Source organism: Pelophylax lessonae, assembly GCF_965119305.1.
Source record: "Pelophylax lessonae genome assembly, chromosome: 1".
Classification (NCBI taxonomy): Eukaryota; Metazoa; Chordata; class Amphibia; order Anura; family Ranidae; genus Pelophylax; species Pelophylax lessonae.
This window is the reverse complement of record NC_138768.1, coordinates 267338250-267363599: the sequence shown is the minus strand read 5'-3', so window position 1 is coordinate 267363599 and position 25350 is coordinate 267338250. Positions and strand designations below refer to the sequence as shown.

The 25350-nt window shown below is 45.8% G+C and overlaps 1 protein-coding gene across 1 annotated transcript in view; it reads left to right on the top strand.

Annotated features, from left to right (window-relative positions):
- The window catches only part of LOC309544260 (tRNA (32-2'-O)-methyltransferase regulator THADA-like), a gene marked incomplete at its 3' end in the record, with an annotated part of 123454 nt that overhangs the window by 57381 nt on the left and 40723 nt on the right, over positions 1 to 25350 (top strand). The window contains exons 11-15 of the mRNA XM_082243164.1: positions 3348 to 3545; positions 6554 to 7220; positions 9381 to 9533; positions 10091 to 10200; positions 13208 to 13365. Coding sequence (XP_082099290.1) covers positions 3348 to 3545; positions 6554 to 7220; positions 9381 to 9533; positions 10091 to 10200; positions 13208 to 13365 — 1286 coding nt within the window. The remainder of the gene's footprint in view (positions 1 to 3347; positions 3546 to 6553; positions 7221 to 9380; positions 9534 to 10090; positions 10201 to 13207; positions 13366 to 25350) is intronic.

Below are 25350 nucleotides of genomic sequence, written 5' to 3'. Positions count from 1 at the left end.
GCTTCGAGAGGGCATCTTCCAGGTCTCACACTTTGTCTCGAGTACGGGCTGGCCGACTCTTTCCCAGCTGACTTCCCCGAGTGGGAAATATCGCCTGCTTAGGTGGCAAGCCTTGCAGCTCCTTCACTTCCTTTGGGACCTGGCAAGCCCCTCGGCATTTGAACGGGACTTGACGCCCTTTGAACAACTTCTGAGCACGCAGGGCCACTAGCCTCACGCCCTCTCCCAGATATATGCTCTGATCTCGGACCCCCCCCCCCCCGCGGACTTCGCCCTACCGGGTATTCTTAAATGGGAAGGGGAATTGCACCGGACATTGTCCGACTCCCAGAGACGTCATATAGTCCGATTCTCCCTCAAATCCTCCATCTGCACAAAGATCCAGGAATCCAATTACAAGATCCTTACTCACTGGTATTTTACCCCGGTCAGACTTCGCCGGCTCTTCCCGGAGACGTCTGACAGGTGCTGGCGATGTCAACAAGAGGTGGGTACCATGTCCCACATTTTCTGGTCCTGCCCTAAACTCCGGGACTTCTGGGCCGAAGTACACCGCATCTCTCAACTGATGACTGACCGGGCCGTTCCCGACGACCCGGCTTTTTTCCTGCTGCACTGCACGGGCATGGCCCCTAAACGCTATAAAAGCTCGATGCTGAGACACCTTGCGGACGCGGCGAAATCCTGTATTGGCCTCTGCTGGAAGAGCCCCTCTCCCCCGACGGTCGCCCTCTGGCTACAGAAGGTCAAGTGGATGAACGATTTGGAGGACCTGGTGCTCACTGCACAGGGTAGAAAGGAACAGTACTCTAAAACATGGTCCTGCTGGAATATGTTCATATTCTCTGATGAGTGATTGGCACTTCAGGGCCTGCCCCCGGGGACGTGACTGGCAGCGAGGTCACCTGCACGGGAGGGCATTCAGGGTTCATTCACCCAACTAGTTATCCCTGCTTGTACCTCCAACGTTTCATTTCACCATCCCCCGGCACGGTGCCGGACTTATCCCTACTGCTTTCTTTTCCCTCTCCCTTGAATCCCGCACTCCTCCCCCCCCCTTTCCTTTTTCCCTCCAGATGTCTGGCCCTACCCTTCTCCCCTCTCCTCCCCGATTTTCAGTATAAAAACTCTAGTTGTTTGGGATCCCATGTGCATGCTTTTACAAGCAGTACCCTTGTACGCTTCGGGATGATCACAGTGATTGTTCTGTACCATGTTGATTGTATACTCCCTGACTTTAAGGGACAGGAATGTATTTATACTTATGGTAACATACGGGTATTGTGAATTCTTCTATAGGCTAAATTTCTTATGCCTTGCACTTTCTAGGATTGCTGTTTGCCGATGCTGTTGATTGTACTTTGATGCACTTTTGTAATCTTTTTTATGATTTAAATAAAGAATTTGAAAAAAAAAAATCTGCAGCCCCGTTGTAGGACTAAAAATAGCTGCTCGTCCTAATCTTCCTAATTAGATTTACAAATGATACTTTTTGGAAAAGGTGGTCACAAAGGTGATCACCTGATTTCCAACTCCATTATTATTATTATTATTATTATTATTTTTTTTATCCTTCTCCTATCACCTCTCAAAAGATCTCAGCTATTCTTGCTAGCTAGCCTTCTCCCTCTCTCTATGCTCCATTCTGTAAAACCTCTCTAACAACTTGGCTCTAATAGTATCACGCTCGGTATGGAATGCATTCTCCATTGAACAATTTCTGCTCGCCTGTGTGATCTCCCTCATTAGTATCGATCGGATAGTGGCATACAATGTGATGTTACCTGGGCATGGCTTTCGATATGTCCTAGGCACAATATCCCCGGTATCAGCATTTACCTGCAAGGTAACATCCAAAAAGCCAGTTACAGAAGGGTGATATCCACTAGTAAAATGGAGATTATATTTGTCATTAACATAAGACAAAAATTTGTCAAGGATGTTCTCATTCTCATGCAACACTATCAGAATGTCGTCAATGAAGTGACCATACCAGTGAATGTTGTCCACAAAAGGGGTTTTCCAGGGAAAACCAATACGATTCCTACCATCACCCCATGTATAAATTTTCCATGCAGGGTAAGAATTTGGCCCCCCATTGAGGTTCCACAGCACTGGATATAGTACAGAAAGTCAAACAAGAAAAAGTTGTGTGTAAGTAAAAATACATGCAGCTCATGGAAATATGAGCTACAGTAAGATCAATTAAAAAAAGGGCACGTACGTTTAGAGTCACACAAAGAAAATAGATTGGAAGTCCGATGCAGAGTTTTCACCTGTGAAAGAACGGTACTAGTATCCTTGACATAGCTTGGTAAGTGCCCGTAGGCTAATATCAACTCACTCCCTTAAGCCCTGCAGAAGTGAACCAATGCCTGCCACAATTGGCAGACCCTGTACAGGATTGGTCATTTTGCTGATCTTTAGTAAGTGATAAAAGATTGGTGTAACTGGATTCTCTACAAACAGACAATCTGCTGTTTTGGGTATTACAATACCAGATGTTCTACCTTTATTTGATAATTCTGCAAGAGCAGACCTAAAAAACAGAGGTAAGATTGCAGTTGAGAGGGAGGTAGGTGGTACGATCATTTAATTGTCTTAATGCCTTCTGGCGATATTGCTCTCTATTTAGAATGACCACCCCCTCTGTCTGCTTCCTGTTTAGTAATATTGGAGAAAATCACAGGTTCTACGCTTCAAATTTAGTAATTCTTGTTCTACTATGATCTGCAATAAGCAACAGCAGCATTTCTTGCTTGGGCAGGAGAAAAATAGCTGTCGCCCCTGTATAGCAAGCTGCTTCTGACTCTATACAGACCAGATTCAGACTACCGGATATTGCTCCAAACTTAACCATATGCAAAGATCAGAGAAAAGAAAGGTATGTGAAAGGTCCAATCCAGTAGAGGAGTTATCATCCATGACTGAATCCCAAGGCTGATCACAACCACACTCACCACTAAAATGATTATGTAGAAGAATCCTAAAAAAATCTGCTAATACAGTATGAAATGCATATAGTGGATGGGAGAAAAGGCAAAGCTGTGGAACAACAAAGATAATTCATACTGAGCTAATACAACAGATAAATGTGTCATGGTCCGTGTAGATGGGAGATCCACTTCTAAGTCCTCCTCCTCTGTGAGTATCTCCAGGCAGAGGTATCTCCTACATCTTTCTCCTCTTCCCATATTCAACTTGAGAAACACATTGTGGGAGTTCCCGAAACAATAGCAGACTAATGCTTGAGGGCTCACAAAATTTGCATTGCCATTCAGGGCCACGACATATAAATGGTTAGATGTTTTGTTCCATACAAACATTTTTTTCTTCGCATTTCACAGGTTGACGGTATGCCTGCTCTCATGCTCAGCTGCTTTCAGCACTTTTTTCACATTAATCGTGCAGAATGTCAGCTCTCAGGATTATCTGAGGAAACTGTGCTGCAAGATGTGATGAAGAAGATCAGAGAAATATCTTGGCAGGCTCGGTCAAGATACCCTCCACTCTGCGCTCTGCTGCCTTTTTTCGGTTCTAAGAAGGTCAGTTCCTATGGTGCACGCACCATGTGGCAGCAGATAGCCTTTATGATGTGTCTCATTTAGATACAAGAATTTCCTGTGGCCATAATATTTTTGTAGTTTAAAGTGGATGTAAACCCTCACATATACCCAGGAAAGTGAACAGCCTCAGATGATACACAGAGATGAAACAAATCTCCCTACGTTTTTTTTTTTTTTTTTTGTAAATCTGCTGTCTTCAGCTTTCTTCTCTGTTTAGAAAATGAGCATCGTGTTAGAATTTCTTCTTCCTGTTCCAGCACTGGGTGTGGAGTCTTGACATACACTGTGTGACAGCTGATTGGAGGATAGGAACCCCCCCCCTTTTCCCCCTCCACATAGGAAGAGGAAGGAAGGAAGAAACATGCTGTGCTGTGAATAGACCTGCTCTCTGCTAATCTATCTCTATGCACCCACCCCAACACAAATTTACAGCTACTTTTATCTCCTGTGTCAGAGACTTTGTCAGAAGTTATTATGCTGATCACAGAGGAATGGAACAGCAGAAAGACACGGGACTTAGGGCTTTGGAGAGAGATAAACACTACAAATATGTGTCCAGGTCAAATTTCATGAATGGGGTTTACATCCACTTTTAAGTCTGAGAGATACTTATTGTGGTTTGGGGTCCCACTGTAATCTGAAAATGGGCTGTGAGAGATGGAGAGTTTGAGTTTTTAGACTAGCGAGTCAATGAGTAATTCTTTTTTCTTGGGGGTAAAAACCTTTTAAATAGTTGTGACAGCAACTGAACTGTAAAAATAGAAATGTTTTAACCTATACAGTGAGGGGAAAAAAAGTATTTGATCCCCTGCTGATTTTGTGCGTTTACCCACTGACAACGAAATGATTAGTCTGCAATTTTAATGGTAGGTTTATTTTAACAGTGAGAGAATAACAACAAAAATATCCAGAAAAACGCGTTTCAAAAAAGTTATAAATAGATTTGCATTTTAATGAGTGAAATATGTTTTTGACCCCTTCACAAAACATAACTTTAGTACTTAGTGGCAAACCCTTGTTGGCAATCGGAGGTCATACGTTTCTGGTAGTTGGCCACCAGGTTTGCACACACCTCAGGAGGGATTTTGGTCCCACTCCTCTTTGCAGATCCTCTCCAAGTCATTAAGGTTTTGAGGCTGATGTTTGGTAACTTGAACCTTCAGCTCCCTCCACATATTTTCTATGGGATTAAGGCCTGAAGACTGGCTAGGCCACTCCATTACCTTTTATTTTACTTCTTGAGCCACTCCTTTTTTGCCTTGGCCGTGTGTTTTGGGTCATTGTCCTGCTGGAATACCCATCCACGACCCAATTTCAAAGCCCTGGCTGAGGGAAGGAGGTTCTCCCCCAAGATTTGAGGGTACATGGTCCCATCCATCATCTCTTTTGATGTGATTAAGTTGTCCTGTCCCCTTAGCAAAAAAACACCCCCAAAGCATAATGTTTCCACCTCCATGTTTGACCGGGGTGGGGGGGGGGGGTGTTCTTGGGGTCATAGGCAGCATTCATCCTCCTCAAAACACGGCTAGTTGAACTTGAATTTGGTCTCATCTGACCACAACACTTTCACCCAGTTGTCCTCTGAATCATTCAGCTGTTCATTAGCAAACCTCAGACAGGCCTCCACATGTGCTTTCTTGAGCAATGGGACCATTCGGGCGCTGCAGGATTTCAGTCCTTCACCGCGTAGTGTGTTACTAATTGTTTTCTTGGTGACTATGGTCCCAGCTGCCTTGAGATCATTGACAAGATTCTCCCGTGTAGTTCTGCGCTGATTCCTCGCTGTTCTCATTATCATTGAAACTTCACAAGGTAAGATCTTGCATGGATCCCCAGACTGAGGGGAGATTGACAGTTTTTTGTGTTTCTTCCATTTTGCAAATAATCGCACCAGCTGTTGTCCCCCTTTCACCAAGCTGCTTGGCGATGGTCTTGTAGTCCATTCCAGGCTTGTGTTCCTGACATCCTTGGACAGCTCTTTGGTCTTGGCCTTCGTGGAGAGATTGGGATCTGATTGATCTTGCTTCTGTAGACAGGTGTCTTTTATACAGGTAACAAGCTAAGGTTAGGAGCACTCCCCTTAGGGTCCTTTCACACGGTCTGCTGTCCTGAGCAGACCGTTCTCAGCTCAGTGGGGATCGATCCGCAGATCCCCGCTGAGCAGGCGGATGACATCTCCGTCTCCGCACTGTGTGCGGAGAGGGAGGTGTCAGAGCCCCGCTGCTCTCTATGGGGGAATCGGATGAGAACTGACCGCCTGTCCTGATCAGATCCCCTGGATGGATGGAAAATAGGGTTTCCATCCGTCTGGATTTCACGGACAGGATCGGATGCGGATGGCTGACACCCGCTGCCCCATAGGGATGCATGGAGGATTCAATCACATCCGCCTAAAAATCGGATCTGATCGGATCGTTCGTGTGAAAGAGGCCTTTAAAGAGTGCTCCTAATCTCAGCTCCTTACCTGTATAGAAGACACCTGGGAGCCAGAAATCTTGCTGATTGATGGGGGATCAAATACTTATTTCACTCATTAAAATTCAATTCAGTTTATAATTTTTTTGAAATGTGTTTTTCTGGATATTTTTGTTGTTATTCTGTCTCTCACTGTTAAAATAGACCTACCAATAAAATTATAGACTGATCATTTCTTTGTCAGTGGGCAAACGTAAAAAATCAGCAGGGGATTAACTACTTTTTTCCCCTCAGTGTAGGGCTTTTAGTCCATTCTAGCCAACAGATTGAACATACATGTTCATAAATTGTTCTTTTTAGCACTTAACAAAAATGTTTTCAACCAGTACAATGTTGTATTATTCAACTGAAGAGCTCTGAAATTACTGTCAGATTGCTTATTTAGTAATGATCACAAGGTTTTCATTAGTATGTACATTACGATCTATTACTATCTATTATCTATCAAATGAGCACCAACATAGTTTTGTAATTAACATTGTCCTAATAATTTGTCATTATATTTCCTGCAGACGTTAGCCCTTTACCCTCTGCTCCCAAGCCATTTGTTCTACTGTATGGCAACAAACTACCTCTGTCCACCGGCTGCAGAGACATACCGCACAGTTATCACTCTTCAGAGAGAGGAATGGCTTCAGGAGGGTTTGACGGATGAGGAAGAGCTGGCTAAACATTGGGTGGAGATTTGGCTCTTGCCTCTTAGTAAAGCTTTAAGTTCTACAGACTGCAGCCTGCAGAGCAACACTGCTACACATCTTCTTCCCTGTACATTGCGCACCTTTACCAAATCATTTAATTTGCTGGTTAAACAGCTTGATGGCTGTGGCCCTCATCAGCTGCGTGCCTGGATAAGCATTGTACGTGCTGAGAAAGCGGTCTTGGGTGGAGTAACAGGTATAGAAGAAAAGCTACAGTTGTGCCTGGAGTCTGCTGATGATGGAGTGCGTCTAAGCGCACTCACCTTCCTGTGCTGCAGCCCAAGAAGCAATCAACCCCCTTCCCTTGAGGAACTGCAGCTACTGAAGAAATATCTCCCTCTTAACATGGGTTGTGACAGTCCAGGCTTCCGACAGCAACTGCAAGCAGCTGTACGCAAGGCCCTGGAAAGGCTTCGAGATGCAGCTATGTCATCACTGCGCAGAGGACAGAATCAGGGGGAAAATGTTTCACGGACAATAGGTGTGAACAAATCCCTTCACTTCTTCTGTTTAGCTCTACCAGTGCTTATTCATATATATTCACAATTTGTTGTTCTGTACTAGAGCCATATTTTTAATCTGCATTTGCCCCTAACATTGCATAAGGATTATGTTGTGTTACCTAACCCTTTAGCCAGGATGTGTTTTGCACAATTCTAATTGTCCAAATTCACTAGTTACTAGCTGCTAAAGAGAATACCAGCAGAGACTAGCAATTATTGAATGATCACTAAATTGCCTCTTGTTTAATGTTTATGTGGGGGGAGAAAAGCAAACCCCCAGACTACTACACTGGCTGTGTGGGCACTGACAGCTCATCACCCATGGAGATAAGTACAGCGGGTATCGAGAGGGTGTAGAGCAGCCGTCGCTAAATGGCGGCCCGCGGTCCAAGGACGGACCGCACGATGCTTCCGCCCGGACCGTGAGGTATTCCAGCAACCAGTGACGTCCTGTGTGTGCGCCCTCCTTACTGCGGTTCCCGGCTCACTCCGGGAGTAGGGGCGTGATGTCACGTGTGCGCCCTGCTCCTGACTGCGGCTCCCTCTCAGCCGGGCAGCGAGTTGGGGTGTGACATTATGTGCGCGCCCCGCCCCCCTGCTGCTCGCCGCTCCTGGCTCGGCTCCTGGCACAGCTTGCGGACTCCTGCCCTAAAGGTATGTGGGGCACATGTTAAAGGGAGAAAGCTATGTGGTTTAATACAATAGCTGCACTTCTTAAAGCTTATGAGAAAGTTTTATAAAGTGTGCAGACTGATGGGCATATTTTGTTGTGTTCATTAGAGTGCCCCATAAAAAAAAGTGCCCATCAGAGTGCCCCCTAACATAAAATGTGCCAATCAGCGTGCCCCTTATTTTATGTTAAGGGACACGCTGATGGGCACATTTTATGTTAAGGGGCACTCTAATGGGCATATTTTATGTTAAGAGCAACGCTGATTTACACGTTTTGTTTTGCCCATCAGCAGCATGCCCCTTAACATAAAATGTGCCCATCAGCGTGCCCCTTATTTTATGCTAAGGGACACGCTGATGGGCACGTTTTATGTTAAGGGGCACCCTAATGGGCATATTTTATGTTAAGAGCAACGCTAATGGACACGTTTTGTTTTGCCCATCAGCAGCGTGCCCCTTTAACATAAAATGTGCCCATCAGAGTGCCCCCTAACATAAAATGTACCCATCAGCGTGCCCCTTTTTTTATGCTTTTTATGCTAAGGGTCACGCTGATGGGTAAATTTTATGCTAGGGCTCATGCTGATGGGCATAATTAATGCTAAGGGTCACGCTGATGGGCATATTTTATGCTAAGGGTCACGCTGATGGGCACATTTTATGTTAAGGGGCACTCTAATGGGCATATTTTGTTAAGAGCAACACTGATGGACACGTTTTTGTTTTGCCCATCAGCAGTGTGCCCCTTAACATAAAATGTGCCCATCAAAGTGCCCCCAACTTAAAATGTGCCCATCAGCATGCCCCTTAATTTATGATAAGGGGCACTCTAATGGGCATTTTTTTATGTTAAGGGGCACTCTAATGGGCATATTTTATGTTAAGAGCAACACTGATGGACACGTTTTTGTTTTGCCCATCTTCAAAGCACAGACTTGGGATTTGGACCTCGGCCCAAAAGAAAATTTTAGCGACCGGACCTCCTTTAATTTTAATTCATTACCCCTGGTGTAGAGTGTTAGTTCACCTTTTCATTTTTTCTAACCCTAAATGTATTTTCAAGTATTTTGATGCATGTAGAGGTGTACAATATATGTATAAAATATTTTATTACATATAATGTCCAGCAGATTTGTAATTTGTATTTTTTTTTTGTTGGTGCTTTTGTAAAGGCTAGAAGATGTTGGTTTTAGGAAAAAAAAACAGGTACAGATGGTGAGGCTTATTTACTAAAGGAGTTGAGAATCTTGCCTAACAAATTTGTGAGTATTCACTTCAGTTTACCAGTTATGTGAAAATCAAGTTCTCGCTCACTTGAAAAGGAATTTAGATTATTTTCACATGATTTTTATAATTGAAATGAATAGTCCCACACTTTGAGTGTAGGTTCTCAACTAGTAAATCCGTTCAAATGTCTTGCGTTTTAAACATTAACACTTTTTTTGTTTTCTCTCTTTAATACCTAGACTTTACAGAATGGCTTTTTCAGCTGAGTGTGTCATCAATGTCCCCTGCAGGGAACTACCAGCGAAGATGCAGTGCTCTGCTCAGCCTCTGCTCTCTGCTGGAATGCTGTACTGATTGCTGGAGCCCTGAGAAAAAGAAAGGGCAACCCCCACGTAAGTAACTTTTTTGTGAGGGTAAAAATTTCTGATCATGGGTATAAATAAGAACGGTACTATTAATTGTGTGTGTATATATATTCATTTTATAACTGACTTTATATCACTCCTGAATAAATTCAGGTCTTTACAATAAGGTCCCACCTGCTGTTTTTGTCAAGTAAAAACCAGTAAATAACACTGTTATGGCCATCTCGCCTTCATCAGTGCAGTGTGTGTGAAGAGAAAACTATCCATAAGCAGAAGAATTTCAGGCAGTGTATTTTGCATTATAAAATAGTCCAAAATAGAGTTGTGAATTCAGCAGATCCCTACATAATTTTCCAGTGAAGTCACTTTTTTGGTACCTCGCCTGCTGGTTCCTCAATCTTTGTTAATGACACAGGGGCTGCTTGATGCTTCAAAAGCATAGTAATAGGACACCTCCTTACATCCCAACCATTTCAAATAGCCTATCCATATTTTATTCACTTTATTTGTAAACCGTAAAGTACATTTTATAATTTCAGTTTCCATAAATTGTCAGTTTTAATAAATATCTGCTGTCTTTACAGAAGACTTGTCACTATTGCTACAGTATGCACAGCAGAGAGGATGCTGGAATTTTCTCTCAACACGTAGCATGTATGCACTGTTGGGATGCATACAGGACAGCACTAATGAGGTATGAATTAATTTATAATGAAGCTATGTTATTTTTTCATGCTTGCTACCTTCAGATATCTATAACCTATGTTAAAAATGCTTTGAAGCTTACTTCTGTGACACACATTATATGTTACCTTTTTATCTCTTGACCCTATTTCTCAGTTGTGCTCATAAGTTTACATACCCTGGCAGAATTTATGATTTCTTGGCCATTTTTCCAAGAATATGAATGAGAACACAAAATGTTTTCTTTCACTCATGGTTAGTGTTTGGCTGAAGCCATTTTATTATCAATCAACTTTGTTTACTCTCTTTAAATCATAATGACAACTGAAACTACCCAAATGACCCTGATCAAAAGTTTACATACCCCAGTTCTTAATACCATGTATTGCCCCCTTTAACATCAATGACAGCTTGAAGTCTTTTGTGGTATTTGTGAATGAGGCTCTTTATCTTCTCAGATGGTAAAGCTGCCCATTCTTCCTGGCAAAAGCAGTTCCTGTACATTCTTGGGCTGTCTTGCATGAACTGCACATTTGAGATCTCCCCAGAGTCGCTCAATGATATATAGTTCAGGAGACTGAGATGGCCACTCCAGAACCTTTGATTTATTCTGCTGTAGCCAATGACAGGTTGACTAGGCCTTGTGTTTAGGATCATTGTCATGTTGGAATGTCCAAGTACATCCCATGCGCAGCTTCCAGGCTGATGAATGCAAATTTTCCTCCAGTATTTTTTGATAACCTACTGCATTCATCTTGCCATCAATTCTGACCAAATTTCCTGTGCCTATTGTAGCTCACACATCCCCAAAACATCAGCGATTCACCTCCGTGATTCACAGTAGGAATGGTGTACCATTCACCATAGGCCTTGTTAACTCCTCTCCAAATGTAGCGTTTATGGTTGTGGCCAGAAAGCTCAATTTTGGTCTCATCACTCCAAATGACTTTGTGGCAGAAGGTTTGTGGCTTGTCTCTGTGCTGTTTGATGTATTGTAAGCGGATACTAAGTGGCATTTGCGTAGTAATGGCTTTCTTCTGGCGACTCGACCATGCAGCCCATCTTTCTTCAAGTGCCTCCTTATTGTGCATCTTGAAACATCCACACCACATGTTTTCAGAGAGTCCTGTATTTCACCTGAAGTTATTTGTGGGTTTTTCTTCGCATCCCGATTTTCCTGGCAGTTGTGGCTGAAATCTTAGTTGGTCTACCTGACCGTGGTTTGGTTTAAACAGAACCCCTCATTTTCATTTTCTTGATTAGAGTTGGAACACTGCTGATTGGCATTCTCAATTCCTTGGATATCTTTTTCTATCCCTTTTCTGTTTTATACAGTTAACTACCTTTTCCCGCCGAGCACAACTGTAGATATGTTATGTTACCCTTTTTGTATCTTTTGACCCTCCCTCTTAGATTGGAAGCTCTAACAAGCCAAGCCCTCTGATTCCTACTGTATTCATAGGCGTGCGCACAGGGTGTGCCTGAGCACACCCTAATCACCCTGTGTGGCGCAGGTTCCCCCTGTTTAATCCCCTGATATTTCAGCCAAGCCCCCTAACGGCTCCTACATTTTTTATAAAAAAATAATAAAATTGTAAAATATAATAAAAATAAAAACTACTGAGACCATCCACGGCCCTTACACTACTCTCTGCCCTACTGACACCGTCCACTGCTCTATAGACACCATCAGTATATATACACATGTATGTGTTTGAGCTTTGAGGTGCACACCCTAATGCAATAGGCTGTGCACACCTATGACTGTATTCAATTGTATTGTATCTGTACTGTCTGTCTTCATGTTGTAAAGTGCTGCGTAAACTGTTGACGCTATATAAATCCTGTATAATATGTAAGTATATACACACAATACCAATATTTCCCAGCAAACCTACCAGATAGCCAGCCCTGCCTTGTTCCACATATATTTACAAGCGTATGCTGCTAAAATGTCTGTTTTTAAGGCCTGGTACATCCATGCAAAAGGCCGTGTTTGCTCGCTCAGGATGCAGCCAGGCAGACCCATTCATGTCTATTGGGATTCAGCCACTACACAAGACACAAACCTGGTCCAAATTTGACAGCTGTACGGGTGCATGTCCCCAAATGCCCACCGTCTGTCCATGTGATTGAGGACTGATGAAACGATGTAATTGTGTACTTTATTTTATTTTTGCTGATTAGCTGGTAAGTGTGCTGGAGAACTATTTTGCTGTGCCTGTTCGAGGAAAAGTCCTTTCCTTGTGCAACTACCGGTAGTTTAAATTTATTGCAGCAATTGCCATCTTTGTTTTGCTTACTACCTCTCGTAAAAAAATTGTATGTTATATCATTAAATTCTATTTAGATTAAGATTAGACATTCCTTGGCCATCAGTGGCTGTAAACAAGGTCCTATAGAAGTTAAAATACACTGTGTGCACAATTATTAGGCAAGTGAGTATTTTGACCAAATTATCATTTTTATGCATATTGTCCAACTCCAAGCTGTATAAATTTGAATGCTTATTGGATTTAAGCATATCGGGTGATGTGTATTTCTGTAATGAAGGAGGGTGTGGCCTATGGAGATCAACACCCTATATCAAGGTGTGCATAATTATTAGGCAGCTTCTTTTCCTCAGGTAAAATGGTCAAAAAAGATTTAACTGACTGAAAAGTAAAAAATTATAAAAAGTCTTTTAGACAGATGCAGCGCTCTTGAAATTGCTAAGATATTGGGGCATGATCACAGAACCATCATATGTTTTATTTTTCAACTCCGATGCCAGCAAGGTGTTTTGTCTGGCAAAGATGTTTTATGCTCCGCTTATTTTTCCCCAGTTTTTTTATTTGTTTCCTAAAATACAATAGGAAGCTTGAATAAATCCTAGCTCCAAAAATACACTTTATGCTGACATCACTATTCTAATATCCTTTAATGTGACCAAATGATCTGCTTATTTTGTAATAAATCATTTAAAATTTTTAATTATATTTTTGAATGCATCCTTTTATTTTTGTCTTCATTTACAGATCCGAGAAATGGCATCTGATTTGCTGGTTCGATTTTTCCTGCCTACTCCAGGTTCGGTGACTACCTCACTGTTTGAGCTAGGCCAAAAATACCTTTGCAGCCCACGAGTACCCCTGGCAGAAGCTGGCGCTCTTCTTATGAAAACATTGCTGCAAAGGTATTTAAAGGAAAGCAATTATGGCTTGGATCTATTTTAATATATATATTTTTAAAGTGGTTGTAAATTCATGAAATCTGCATGAAGCACATATATTTGTAGTGTTTACTTGGTGCTTCATTCCTCTGTTAACAGCATGTGTCACTTCTGACAAGTTTTCCTGACACAGGAGGTAAATTTGAGACGGGAGAGGGAGCTCCGCACAAAGCTTGTCTATTTAGAACACAACTATGCATGTTCCTTTGTTTCTGTGCAATGTGTGGACGGGGAGGGGGGGGGGGTGTCCCTTTTCTCCATTCAGCTCTCACACACTGGGCAATAGCTCTAACTGCAGCTCTCCATCCCCTTCTCTGTGGTACTGACAGATACAGAAGGATTTTATCATAATTCTGCACTTTAGAATGGATGTATAGAAGAGAAAACTGCAGATAAACAAGAAAAACTTATGTAGGAGGATTTGTTTCATCTTTATGAATCATCTGAGGCTATTCACTTCACTTGGTATATGAGAGGGTTTGCAACCACTTTATACTATTAGCATCCGCAATCGTGCTGGCAGTGAAGTTAGAGGAGAAGATGGAGCAGGTTGATGCAGGAGAAAGCAGAGGGTGGGCAGGAAGGTGGATCAGCAAGAGAGGACAAGGAAGAGGAAGGAGGACTGGCACCAATCAAACTCTAGGCAGGAAGACTGATGGGTGCAGGACGACTGGTGTATATATGGGATCTCCTACATATTGATTGGAACTGATCACTGTGGGGTTGTTCTGGGAAAAGGCAGGTCCTGGAGGATAGGGTGCACAGCTTTGGGATTGGGAGGAGGGGGATGTTAGAGGTTTGTGTAGTGATCTAGGCACTACAGGAAGGTGTGCCGAGTGCAGCCAGAAGAAGATTGGTTGCAATGCATCCTGTAAACATTTCCCACAGGCTAATAGGTTAAAGTGATATTAAAGTCTTTTTTTTTTTTTTTTTTTAATTGCTGAATGAGTTGCTAATAGCTTGCTGCTGTTTTGAACATTTTTCTCCTTTGAGATTCCGCTTTATACTTCCCCTTGCCATGCCGACTTCAGGTATGTGGGAGCCGCTGTGCCAGCTGGGTCAGAGCCTCCATTATGTTTGTGCTCCAGCTTGGAACTACAACCTTGCATATAGCCATTCCTGAGAGGGACACACAGCCAAAGCCATGGTGACTCAGGGGCCATAGTCGATACCTGAGGTTGACAAAGAAGCTCAAAGGAGAAAAAAATATAAAAACGGCATCAGGAGCATGGCAATCCTGCTATTAGCACTTCATTTACTGTAGCAGAATTTTTTTTTATATTAAATCTGCCTAGTTAGGGTCTGACTTAGTGTGAAGCCAATATAAGTACAGCATGCTGTGTACATTGGCATTGCTCTGCAAGTCTGGTTCATGATGACAGTAGGCACATGTTTTTTTACTGTATACAGCAAAGAGTAATGTACTGTAACCTGCAGCAAGCAATCGGGCAAGGAATCTCTTTTCTCTATCGTTCATTGATGGACGCAGTTCTTGATGCATATCAGTAGGGTTATACTGCCCCCTACAAGAGTAGGACACTAGACAGAAAAAAAGTTCTGGCTACGCCTATGGGCAGACCCTCTCTCTCCCTTCATAGGATGTCAGTTTTAATCTGTCTAGTCAGAAAAAAGGACCTATTTTCTTGCTGGGATCTCTGGTCCTGGCAAAGTTTTTTATAGTTAGCTTTTCTCCGGATTTTTTCCTGTGAGATCTACAAGCAACTATGCTGGATATAGGTGACAGGCTGGATGTATAGATCCAGTGGTCACTCCAGCCGGCCAACGAGCGCGCGCTGAGCTTAGTTTCGCGCTGGGTCGGCTGCCACATAGTCCCACTGGACGGGGACTGGCCCCGCGAGTTAAATGTCTCACCAGGTCACACACGGCAGGGTCTAGGCCTGAGTCGCAGCGTTCCTATTTGGCTAACAGCCCCCCCACTTCGGTGGAGAGGGGTCCTGTCAGGGGGTGGCGCCCGCCTGTGTTCCTGGCATGGTGAGTAAATGTCCCCGTCCCCGTCCCCCTTTTGCACCCTGGCGGATTTTGGGGTGGACGCAGGCCTCTCCCTTGGACGGTCAGACTCTCACAATCCTGTCTTGTTGTGCACCCCCTCTTCTACTCCCCCCCCCCCCTCTCCACACTGGGGAGTGTTTGGGCCTATTCCCGGGGGCAGGGACCACGTTCTCAGGCTGCATGGGGTCGGGGGGGTGTGGCGCCGGCAGCGAACGACTGATCGTGCGGGGAGGGGGGGGGCAGTCTGTACTTCCAGGGCCAACCTGCTGATCAATTGTGTGTGGAGTCTGGGGGTCCCCCTGAAGGCCTCGGTCGCTCCGCGGGCCGCCATTTTTTTGTAGCCACATATGCTACAGTGATCAGTGGCCATCTTGGTAACCCGGTTTCGTCCATTTTGCGGTGTATTCTCTGCTGGGAATATAGGTGGGAGTGCCTGGAGGCTTTTTTCGGTGGGTGGAGCCCCTCCCTTCACCCTGGGCAGTTTTAAGCTCACTTCCTTTTGGAGAGCTGCTGCTGACACGTGCAGACGTACTGGGACCAGCTGATGCATTTTGAAACAGTGAATTCTTGGGGTCTCTCTCTCTGTTGGGGGTCTTCAGCGTGTGCCTGACCTTCGGGGGGGGGGGCGCTGTAGTGCAGTGGTACAGTTTTTTTGCAAAAAAAAAAATATTTTTTTTTTCAGATTTTGCTGGCGGGTTCTTCTGGTGCAGTATGGACCCTGCAGAACATGTCCCCACCTGACCTCTCATGGAGGCCTCAGGGCCATCCGGATCTCAACTGTCCACCAATAATTTAGGCGGTTCTGGAAGCATTTGTGTCCCCGGTGGAGGTGGCCTCCCCCTACCCCTGCCTCATCTGATGCCTATTTGTCTCTGCCTTGGATGACATTATATAAGGGTCTCACAGGGAGGAAGAGTACTTCTCTTCCACAGGCTAACAAGGGTAAGGACCCTCGTCGCAGGTGGGGTCCCTCCTTTTTGGCTCACAGTTTCTTCATCCCTCGAGGTCAGTCGATGAGGCGAAGACCTTAAAGACTTCCTCGGGTGGCTCCAAGCAACCCTGGTCTGGCAAACAAAAGTCCAGTTTTTACAGACCTGCGGACAAGGCCTACTCGGTCTGAAGATGCGTCCTCACCCGTATCTGGGGTGGGGGATGTCTTTGCCGTTTATTGGACCTGCGGCTACCCGGATCCCAGACAGCTGGGTTCAAGAGGTCATACGGTCCGGTTGCAAGACCAGGTTTTGCTCTGTTTCTCCTGTAAGGTTTTTCCCTTCCAATGTACGGCTGTCCCCGGATCGCTTGCTGGCACTCTATAGGGGCGGTACAGGAACTGGTTCAACCAGGCTGGACCTAATGGCCCTGGATGGTTTTGTGCGAATAAAAAATACATAAGGGGGATTCCTGGCTTCCATAGACATCAAAGATGCCTACCTTTGTCCCGCTATGTGGAGGTCACCAACAGTTTCTCAGTTTTGCCGTGGGAGAGGATCACTATCAGTTTGTGGCGTTGCCCTTTGGTCTCGCCTCCACTCCCCCAGTTTTCACGGAGATGTTGGCTCTGATCCTGGCGCTGCTATGGCAGCGGGGGATATTGGTCCTGGGTTACCCGGACGATCTGCTTCTCCATCCGGAGTCTCCTACAGTGCTGACAACAAATTTGGAAATCACCATGAGCACTCTGGAGGAGTTCGGGTGGCTTCTGAACTTTCAGAAGTCGTCCCTGGCCCCTTCCATGAGACTGGACTATCTGGGCCTGACTTTGGACTCGTCCTCAGCCAGGGTGTTTTTCCCTCTGGAAAATCTCTTGGAACTTCAGACTGTGGTTCAGCTGTTGCTGTCCAGCCCATGGTCGTCCCTTCGAACCTGCAATGCGAGTTCTGGGACTGATGGTGTCGTCTTTCGAGGCGGTCTCTTTCGCTCAATTCCTCATGAGGATCCTCCAGAAGGAAATCCTCAATTGGAACAAGAATCCGAACTCTCTGGATATTCGGATCCAGCTGAGCCAGGTGACCAGGGAATCCATAGTATGGTGGCTTCGGTCCCCGATGCCCAAGCAGGAAAATCCTTCCTCCCCATATACTGGACAATTCTCACCACGGATGCAAGCCTGTCTAGGTGGGGAAGGAGACTTCGGCAGGTTCTCTGCTCAGGAAGTATGTTCCCTGGAGGAATCCAGGTTACCGATCAATGTCCTGGAGCTGAGAGCGATCCGGCTTGCCTAGTCCACTGGATCAGGCACCTGAAGGTTGTCCAGTGCGGACAATGCCACGGCCGTGGCTTATGTCAATTACCTAGGGGGCACCAAGAGTGTCCTTGCGGCCTTGGAGTTGACAGGCATTCTTCGTTGGGCAGAGCGCCTTGTTCTAGCTCTCCGCTGTTCACATTCCAGGTGTAGAAAATTGGCAGGTGAGTTACCTCAGGCGACAGGCCTTGGATTTAGGGGAATGGTCTCTACATCCAGGGGTGTTCCAGCAGCTGTGCCTCCGTTGGGGCACTCCAGACGTGGATCTGTTGGCGTCTTCAATCAACACGATAGTGCAGAGGTTGTGGCCCGCTCCAGGGACCTTCTGGCAGATGCACTGCCTTTCCTCCTCTCCAGTTGCTGCCAAGACTTCTTTGCAGGATCAAGGCGGAAGGGATTCCGGTCATTCTTGTGGCTCTGGACTGGCCTCGCCGAGCTTGGTAAGCCGACCTGGTCAGGCTAGTCGCAGATGCTCCTTGGTGACTTCCTCTCATGGAGGATCTACTGTCTCAAAGGCCAGTCTTCCATCCTGCTTTACGGTCGCTGGCTTTGACGACTTGGCTGTTGGAAGCCAGGTGCTGAAGGACAGGCGATTGTCTGCTTCAGTGATTTTCACTCTGCTTCAAGTGAGGAAAGCGACTTCTAGATAGATTTATCATCGTACGTGAAGTCATATATTGCGTGGTGAGAGTCTCTTTGGGCTCCCCCTCGCTCTTACTCGATGGCCCGGATCTTGGCTTTCCTTCAACAGGGAATGATCAAAAGTTGGCCTTGAGTTGGCCACCCGTTCCCTGGTGCGTAACTTCATCCAGGGGGTGCAACACTTGGTACCTCCGGTGCGACCTCTGTCACGACCTTGGGACCTTGATTTGGTGCTGTCGGTTCTTCAGAAACCTCCTTTTGAAAGTATTTGGGGGAATTCCCCTGCCTGACTTATCCCAGAAGGTGGGCTTCTTGGTGGCTATCACTTCTGCGTGCAGGGTGTCGGAACTGGCGACCTTGTCCTGTCGTCCTCCCTATCTGTTGGTTCGTAGAGACCAAGTGGTACTTCATCCAGATCAGTCCTTCCTTCCGAAGGTGGTTTCTAGTGTTCACTTGCACGAGGACATTGTATTACCATCTTTGTGTCCTAAGCCCAAACGTCCTAAGTAATGTGCACTGCATACTCTGGATGTAGTTCGGGCAATCAAGTTGTACTTGGAGACTACTGAGTCTTTTCATAAGTCAGATTCGCTCTTTGTACTCACGGATGGCCCAAGAAAAGGGCTGCCTGCGTCTGCTGCAACTGTTTCCAGATGGATCAGACAGACAGTGGTGCAGGTTTATTCAATGAAGGGTCAGGTTCCAGATTTCCCTGTTTCGGCGCGTTCTTTTTGGGCGCTTAGTGCTTCCTGGGCTTTTCGCCATACAGGCATCTGTACTTCAGGTTCTGGTCGTCTGTTCACACCTTTACCAAACTTTATAAGGTGGATGTGCTGGTGTTTGCAGATGCCTCTTTTGACCGCAAAGTTTTGGAGGCTTCTGTTTGGGGGGCTTTTTGGCCTTCCTTGAGGGTATTTACTGTTTGTTTCAGGTAGGCTTCATCTTGCTGTTCTATGTTGCCTGGTTGGCTATGTTTAGCCTTGGGGACTTGTTTTTTTTTCTGCTGTTCCCACCCCTCATTTTATGGCACTGCTTTGGGACGTCCCTACTGATATGCATCAGGAACTGTGTCCATCAATGAACGATAGAGAAAACCTGGATTTTTGACTTACCATAAAATCCTTTTCTCTAGCGCTCATTGACAGACGTAGTCCTCGGTGATACACCACCTTCGGGTTATGTTGCCTCCACAGGAGCAGGACTAGACAGGAAATTAAAAAGCTCTGGCCACACCCTAGGGGCAGTCCCAGAGGGTATATCCTCTCTCTCTCTGCCTCAGCAAATCAGTTATTTTCTGTCTAGTTAGGAGTAAGGACCTAGATACCTTGCTGGGATCTTAAGGTCCTGGCAAGAATTTTTTTCTTAAAGGATTTTTAGACAGCTTTTTTTCTCCAGTGTTCCTGTGAGATCTTCAAGCAAGAAAGCTGAACTGGGCGACGGGCTGGATGTTGAGATCCGGTGGTCACCCCAGTTCAGCCTACGAGCGCGTGCAGGCCATAGCTCCGCGCTGGGTCGGCCGCGACAAAGTCCCATTAAAAGGACTGAACCCGCGAGTTAAACGTCTCGCTGAAACGCCAAAGACCATGAGTCATGGCGTCCGTATCGGTCGACAGCCCTCCCGCCCCGGTGGAGAGGGGTACTGTCAGGAGTTGGTGCCCGCCTGGTTCCGGTATGGTGAGTAGTATGTTCCCCCTTTTCCCCCTGACGGGTTTTGTGGTGAACGCGGGCCCCTCTCTGTATGGTAAGAAAGAGTCCTTTCTATCCTATAACATGTCACAAATCCTCCTACTTTGAGTGTGATTTCTGTGTGCAAAAGCCAGGAGGCTTGGTTTGGGAGCTAACAATCTATTGTATACATGTTTAAAAGATGTAATCTGTGGCATTCTGGGAATCTTATGGGTTAAGTATAAGCTACCTACCAGTCAGAAGCCACGGACATGTAGACTGCCTTCCAAATCAGATCTCCAGCTATTAGCAGGCCTCCCGAACGGCCACGCGGTCCGCCAGGGCCGGTACCGCCATCCACGCCATATCCCCATACAGAGAGAGTGTTGTGTGCCCGGCAGCACACCGCTATTCAGTATAGGCCGCCGCCATTTTTTTTGCTGGATCGCACGAGCCGCCATTTTGGCGTAGCCTCGTGTCTCCAGCATGGGGGCGGCCATGTTTGAGGTGATCCTACACCTCGTGGAGCTTGGGGGAGGCGCCGGAAGGCGTGCAGAGGGGCGGAGCCGCCTCCTTTCTTCCTGGGCAGCCAGCCAAAAGACTTCCTGTTTGTCAAGACAGCGCTGTAAGCTGTTGCAGTTTAACTCTGAGCATCAAGTGGTGAGCCTGGGGGTCTATCTCTCTCTCTCTCGATCGATAGGGATCCCTAGCAGGTAACACTAAGGGGCTTTTTGTGGCGCTGGGGGTCAGAAAAGAAAAAAAAAAAAAAAAAAAAGTTTTTTTCTTTACTTTTGAATTATATTATCCAGGAAGTAACTGGAGTTATTATGGACCCTGCCACACATATTCCCCCACCTGTTTCCCTCGAGGGGGCCTCGGGACCCGCCGGTGCACAGAGTATAGAGTCATTTACAGCAATTTTGGAGTCTATGGTGGCTCGGGTGGAGGCGGCCTGTCGGGGACGGGGGTCAAGGAAGCGACCCCCGCCTACCCCTATACCATCTGACACCTCTGACTCAGATTCAGAGATGGTCACGGCAGTTGCAGGTTCCTCTGCAAGGGCTGTTATCCCAGGTAAAGCCCCCTCAGACAGTGAGGAGGACGCTTCTTCTCTTGCTATAATTCAGGAAGAAGCATTGGTGGACGCACTAGTTGTGGCAGTGCAAGAAACCTTAAAACTTGAGGCTTTACCGGCAGAGGCAACTGAAACAGAGAGGCCTTTTGGGACTAATAAGCCCATCAAGACCGCGAAGGCTTTTCCTGTACCTAAATGTTTTGGTAATCAGATTAAAGGAGAATGGGAGCATTCTAAACGTACCTTTACTATTTCCAAGCGTATTGCTAGACGCTATCCGTTTGAGGAATCCATCATTAAGAAATGGACGGTACCACCAGTCGTGGATCCGCCTATTTCCAGGCTGAATAAAGCCACGGTTATTCCAGTGGAGGACACTTCGTCCTTTAAAGGATCCGGTGGATCGAAAGATAGAAGCAGAGTCCCGCACTATCTTTTCTCTGATAGGGTCAGCATTTAGACCAGTAATTGTTATTGGTCTAGTTTCCCAGACACTTACGGAATGGGCGAAAATGGTACGCCAAGATCTTAGGGGAAAAGATATTCCCCAGGAGACTTCTGATTTGATGGAACAGATCATACAAGGGCTACGGTTTATCTGTGACGCAGCCTTGGACACCACTCCCTTGTTAGGGCATGCATCTAAGTTAGCAGTGATCCTCAGACGTGTGCTGTGGTTAAAATGCTGGTCAGCTGACCTAGGTTCCAAAAAGACCTTGACCAATCTCCCTTTTCAGGGGAATCGTCTATTTGGGGCCAACCTAGATGAAATCATTAAGGATGCCACTGGGGGCAAGAGCACTTTTTTGCCACAGGCTGCAAAAGCTAAGGGACCTCGCAACAAGCGAGGACCTTTCTTTACCGCCCATAAAGGGCGCCCGGCTGGTACTCCCGGGAAAGGCAAGACTCCTCCAGGAGGGTTCAAGAAGGGCTGGTCGGACAAGCAGAGGACCAACCCAGCCAAACCCGAAGTAAAGGAGTACACAGCCTGAAGGTGCGCCCCCACCCGGTTTCAGGGTGGGGGGACGTTTTCACCGGTATTCAGGACATTAGATCGAGCATCAACCACTACTACCGGTGCGATTCTTCCCTTCCAACATTTAAGTACCACAGGAAGCGGTAGTTACCGTTCCCTGAATAGATCTTTTCCTTTACCTTTTCCTAAGATTAGTCCCGATACCTCACAGGAATCGGATCTGATTGACCAGTTAGGCCAAGCAGCTTCTAGTCGGGTGACTTCGGTCCCTGAGGTTCAACCAGAAAAGGTCACCTTTCCTGATAACTATCAGGTATCTGATAAATGTGTGGAAACAGAAAACGACCAGACTTTCTCGGATGGTCGGGGCCAGTTAGCTCTAGGGACGCCTGGTTCAGATCCAATCAGCGCCAGTGGTCCTAGAAATTCTAGGCTGGCCTCCTCAAGCCGGCCTGGCCGACTTGGACATGTTAGTCGCAGACGTTCCGTGGGAACTTCGTCTCAGGGAGTGTCTGTGGTCTCAAGGACTAATTTACCTTCGTGCTTTACAGTTGTCTACTTCAGTCATTCCTACCCTTATTAAAGCAAGGAAAGCGACTTCCAGCAAAGTCTATTATCACACATGGAAGACTTATATTGCGTGGTGCGAATCTTTAGGATTTCCTCCACGTACCTATTCGGTGTCTCGAATATTGGCCTTTTTGCAACAAGGGGTTGAGCAGAAGCTAGCCTTGAGCACCATCAAGGGTCAAGTTTCAGCATTAGCAATCTTCTTTCAGAAACCTTTAGCTACCAAATCCTTGGTGCGGAATTTCATCCAGGGGGTGCGGCACCTGGCTCCTCCAGTCCGCGCGCCCTTACCGCCCTGGGATCTTAATTTGGTTTTGTCGGTTCTACAGAAACCTCCCTTTGAAAACATCAGGGAGATTCCCTTGCTTACTTTATCCCAGAAGGTGGTCTTCTTGGTGGCTATTACTTCTGCTCGCAGGGTGTCAGAACTGGCTGCATTATCATGCCAGTCCCCATACCTAGTGATTCATAGGGATAAGGTAGTACTTCATCCTAAGCCATCTTTTCTTCCTAAGGTGGTTTCAGATTTTCATCTGAATGAAGATATTGTACTACCTTCCTTGTGTCCTCAGCCCAAGCATCATCGGGAACATGCGTTGCATTCCTTAGATGTGGTTCGGGCAATCAGGGTATACCTGAAAGCTACGGAATCATTCCGTAAGACGGATTCACTTTTTGTGATCACGGATGGCCCCAGAAAGGGTTTGCCTGCATCTGCCGCGACCATTGCCAAATGGATTAGACAAACGGTGGTACAGGCTTATTCTATTAAGGGTCAGAGTCCTCCGTTCCCTGTTAGGGCGCACTCCACTCGAGCGCTCAGTACTTCCTGGGCCTTTCGCCATCAGGCGTCAGTGGTCCAGGTATGTAAGGCGGCCACTTGGTCGTCGGTACATACCTTTACAAAATTCTATAAAATTGATGTGACGGCATCGGCGGATGCCTCATTTGGCCGCAAGGTTTTGCAGGCCGCAATTTGAGGAGACCGGTGGTCTACCTCGAGGGTTTTTTTCTGTTTGAAAAAAAAAAAAAAAAAAAAAGAAAATTTTTTTTCTCTCTTTTGTTGAGTCTCATCATTAAGGATGAGCATTGTAAACTTCTAGTTGGCACCGGTTGGGCCTTCTAGATTGGGATTTGATTTCATTTTCCCACCCCTCAGTTGTGATACTGCTCTGGGACGTCCCGAAGGTGGTGTATCACCGAGGACTACGTCTGTCAATGAGCGCTAGAGAAAAATGGATTTTTGTAAAATCTTACCGTAAAATCCTTTTCTCTTAGCTCATTGACAGACGTAGTCCCCGCCCCTCTGTTTTTTTGAGTTGGGTTGGGTTAAAATCTCTAAAGACTGCTTTTTCACATAACTGATTTGCTGAGGCAGAGAGAGAGAGGATATACCCTCTGGGACTGCCCCTAGGGTGTGGCCAGAGCTTTTTAATTTCCTGTCTAGTCCTGCTCCTGTGGAGGCAACATAACCCGAAGGTGGTGTATCACCGAGGACTACGTCTGTCAATGAGCTAAGAGAAAAGGATTTTACGGTAAGATTTTACAAAAATCCATTTTTCTCTTAAAGAGGTTGTAAACTCAGTAAATTTTTTTTTTTTACAAGCTGAAAGAGAAAGACCTAATGAGCTAGTATGCATCGCATACTAGCTCATTATGAAATACTTACCTTAGAACGAGCCTCCGCCGTGCCGTCCGCTCACCTCCTATGACGGGCGACATGTCCAGTCGCCCGTCTTCCGGGATCGCGGCATCCGGCCATCTGATTGGCCAGAGCCGCGGTGACGTCACTCCCGCGCACGCGCGCGGGAGCCGACAGTCACGGCACGGGTCTCTGAAGAAACGGCACCAGCGGCTGTTCCTTCAGAGCGCATGCGCCAGTGATGTCACTGGCTGCATGTAAGGTAAATATCTCCTAAACGGTACATGTTTAGGAGATATTTACAGTACCTATAGGGAAGCCTTATTATAGGCTTACCTATAGGTAAAAGTGTCAGAGGAGGGTTTAATTCCTCTTTAAGTTAATTGACGGACGCAGTTCCCACCCCTCTACTTTGAGTTGGGTTGGTATTACTTCTCTGACACTGCTTTGATACAAAACTGATAGCCTATGCAGGAAGAGAGGTGTACCCTCCGGGACTGCCCATAGGCGTAGCCAGAACTTTTTTTTCTATCAATGTGTCCTACTCCTGTAGGGGGCAGTATTACCTTATTGATATGAACTGCGTCCATCAATGAACTTAAGAGAAAAGGATTTTATGGTAAGTCAAAAATCCAGTTTTTTTTTTTTTTTTCATTAAAATTGTGATCAATGACCTACAATTGTAGGTCATTACTCTGAATAGTTAACCTACTGCACACAAAGGGGGCAGGTTCTTCAGTACTTTGTTGTAACTACCCCCGCCATGGAAACGCCTGTAAATTGGACTTCAGTCTATGGTGGGGCTACAGCCTGCATAAATAGAAATAATGATGTTTTTTTTATCTCACAACCACAGCACAAGTTAGAATGGAAGCAAGTGCTATATGTACTTTGTCCTCTGGGGATGCAAAAACGATTTTTCAGTTGCTGTGATAGTCCTTTTAAGAAAAAAATAAGTAGGCCATATATTCAGTACACGGTAGCTGTTGTAAACATAAAAAGCCATGACTCAAAATACATCCCATTGCTACCCCGTAATGTTAGTGTCTTCCCTCCACTGCTGTTAATATTTGAAATATATGAGGTGAAGTTGAGGAAACATTCATATTGTAATGTCATTTTCTTTG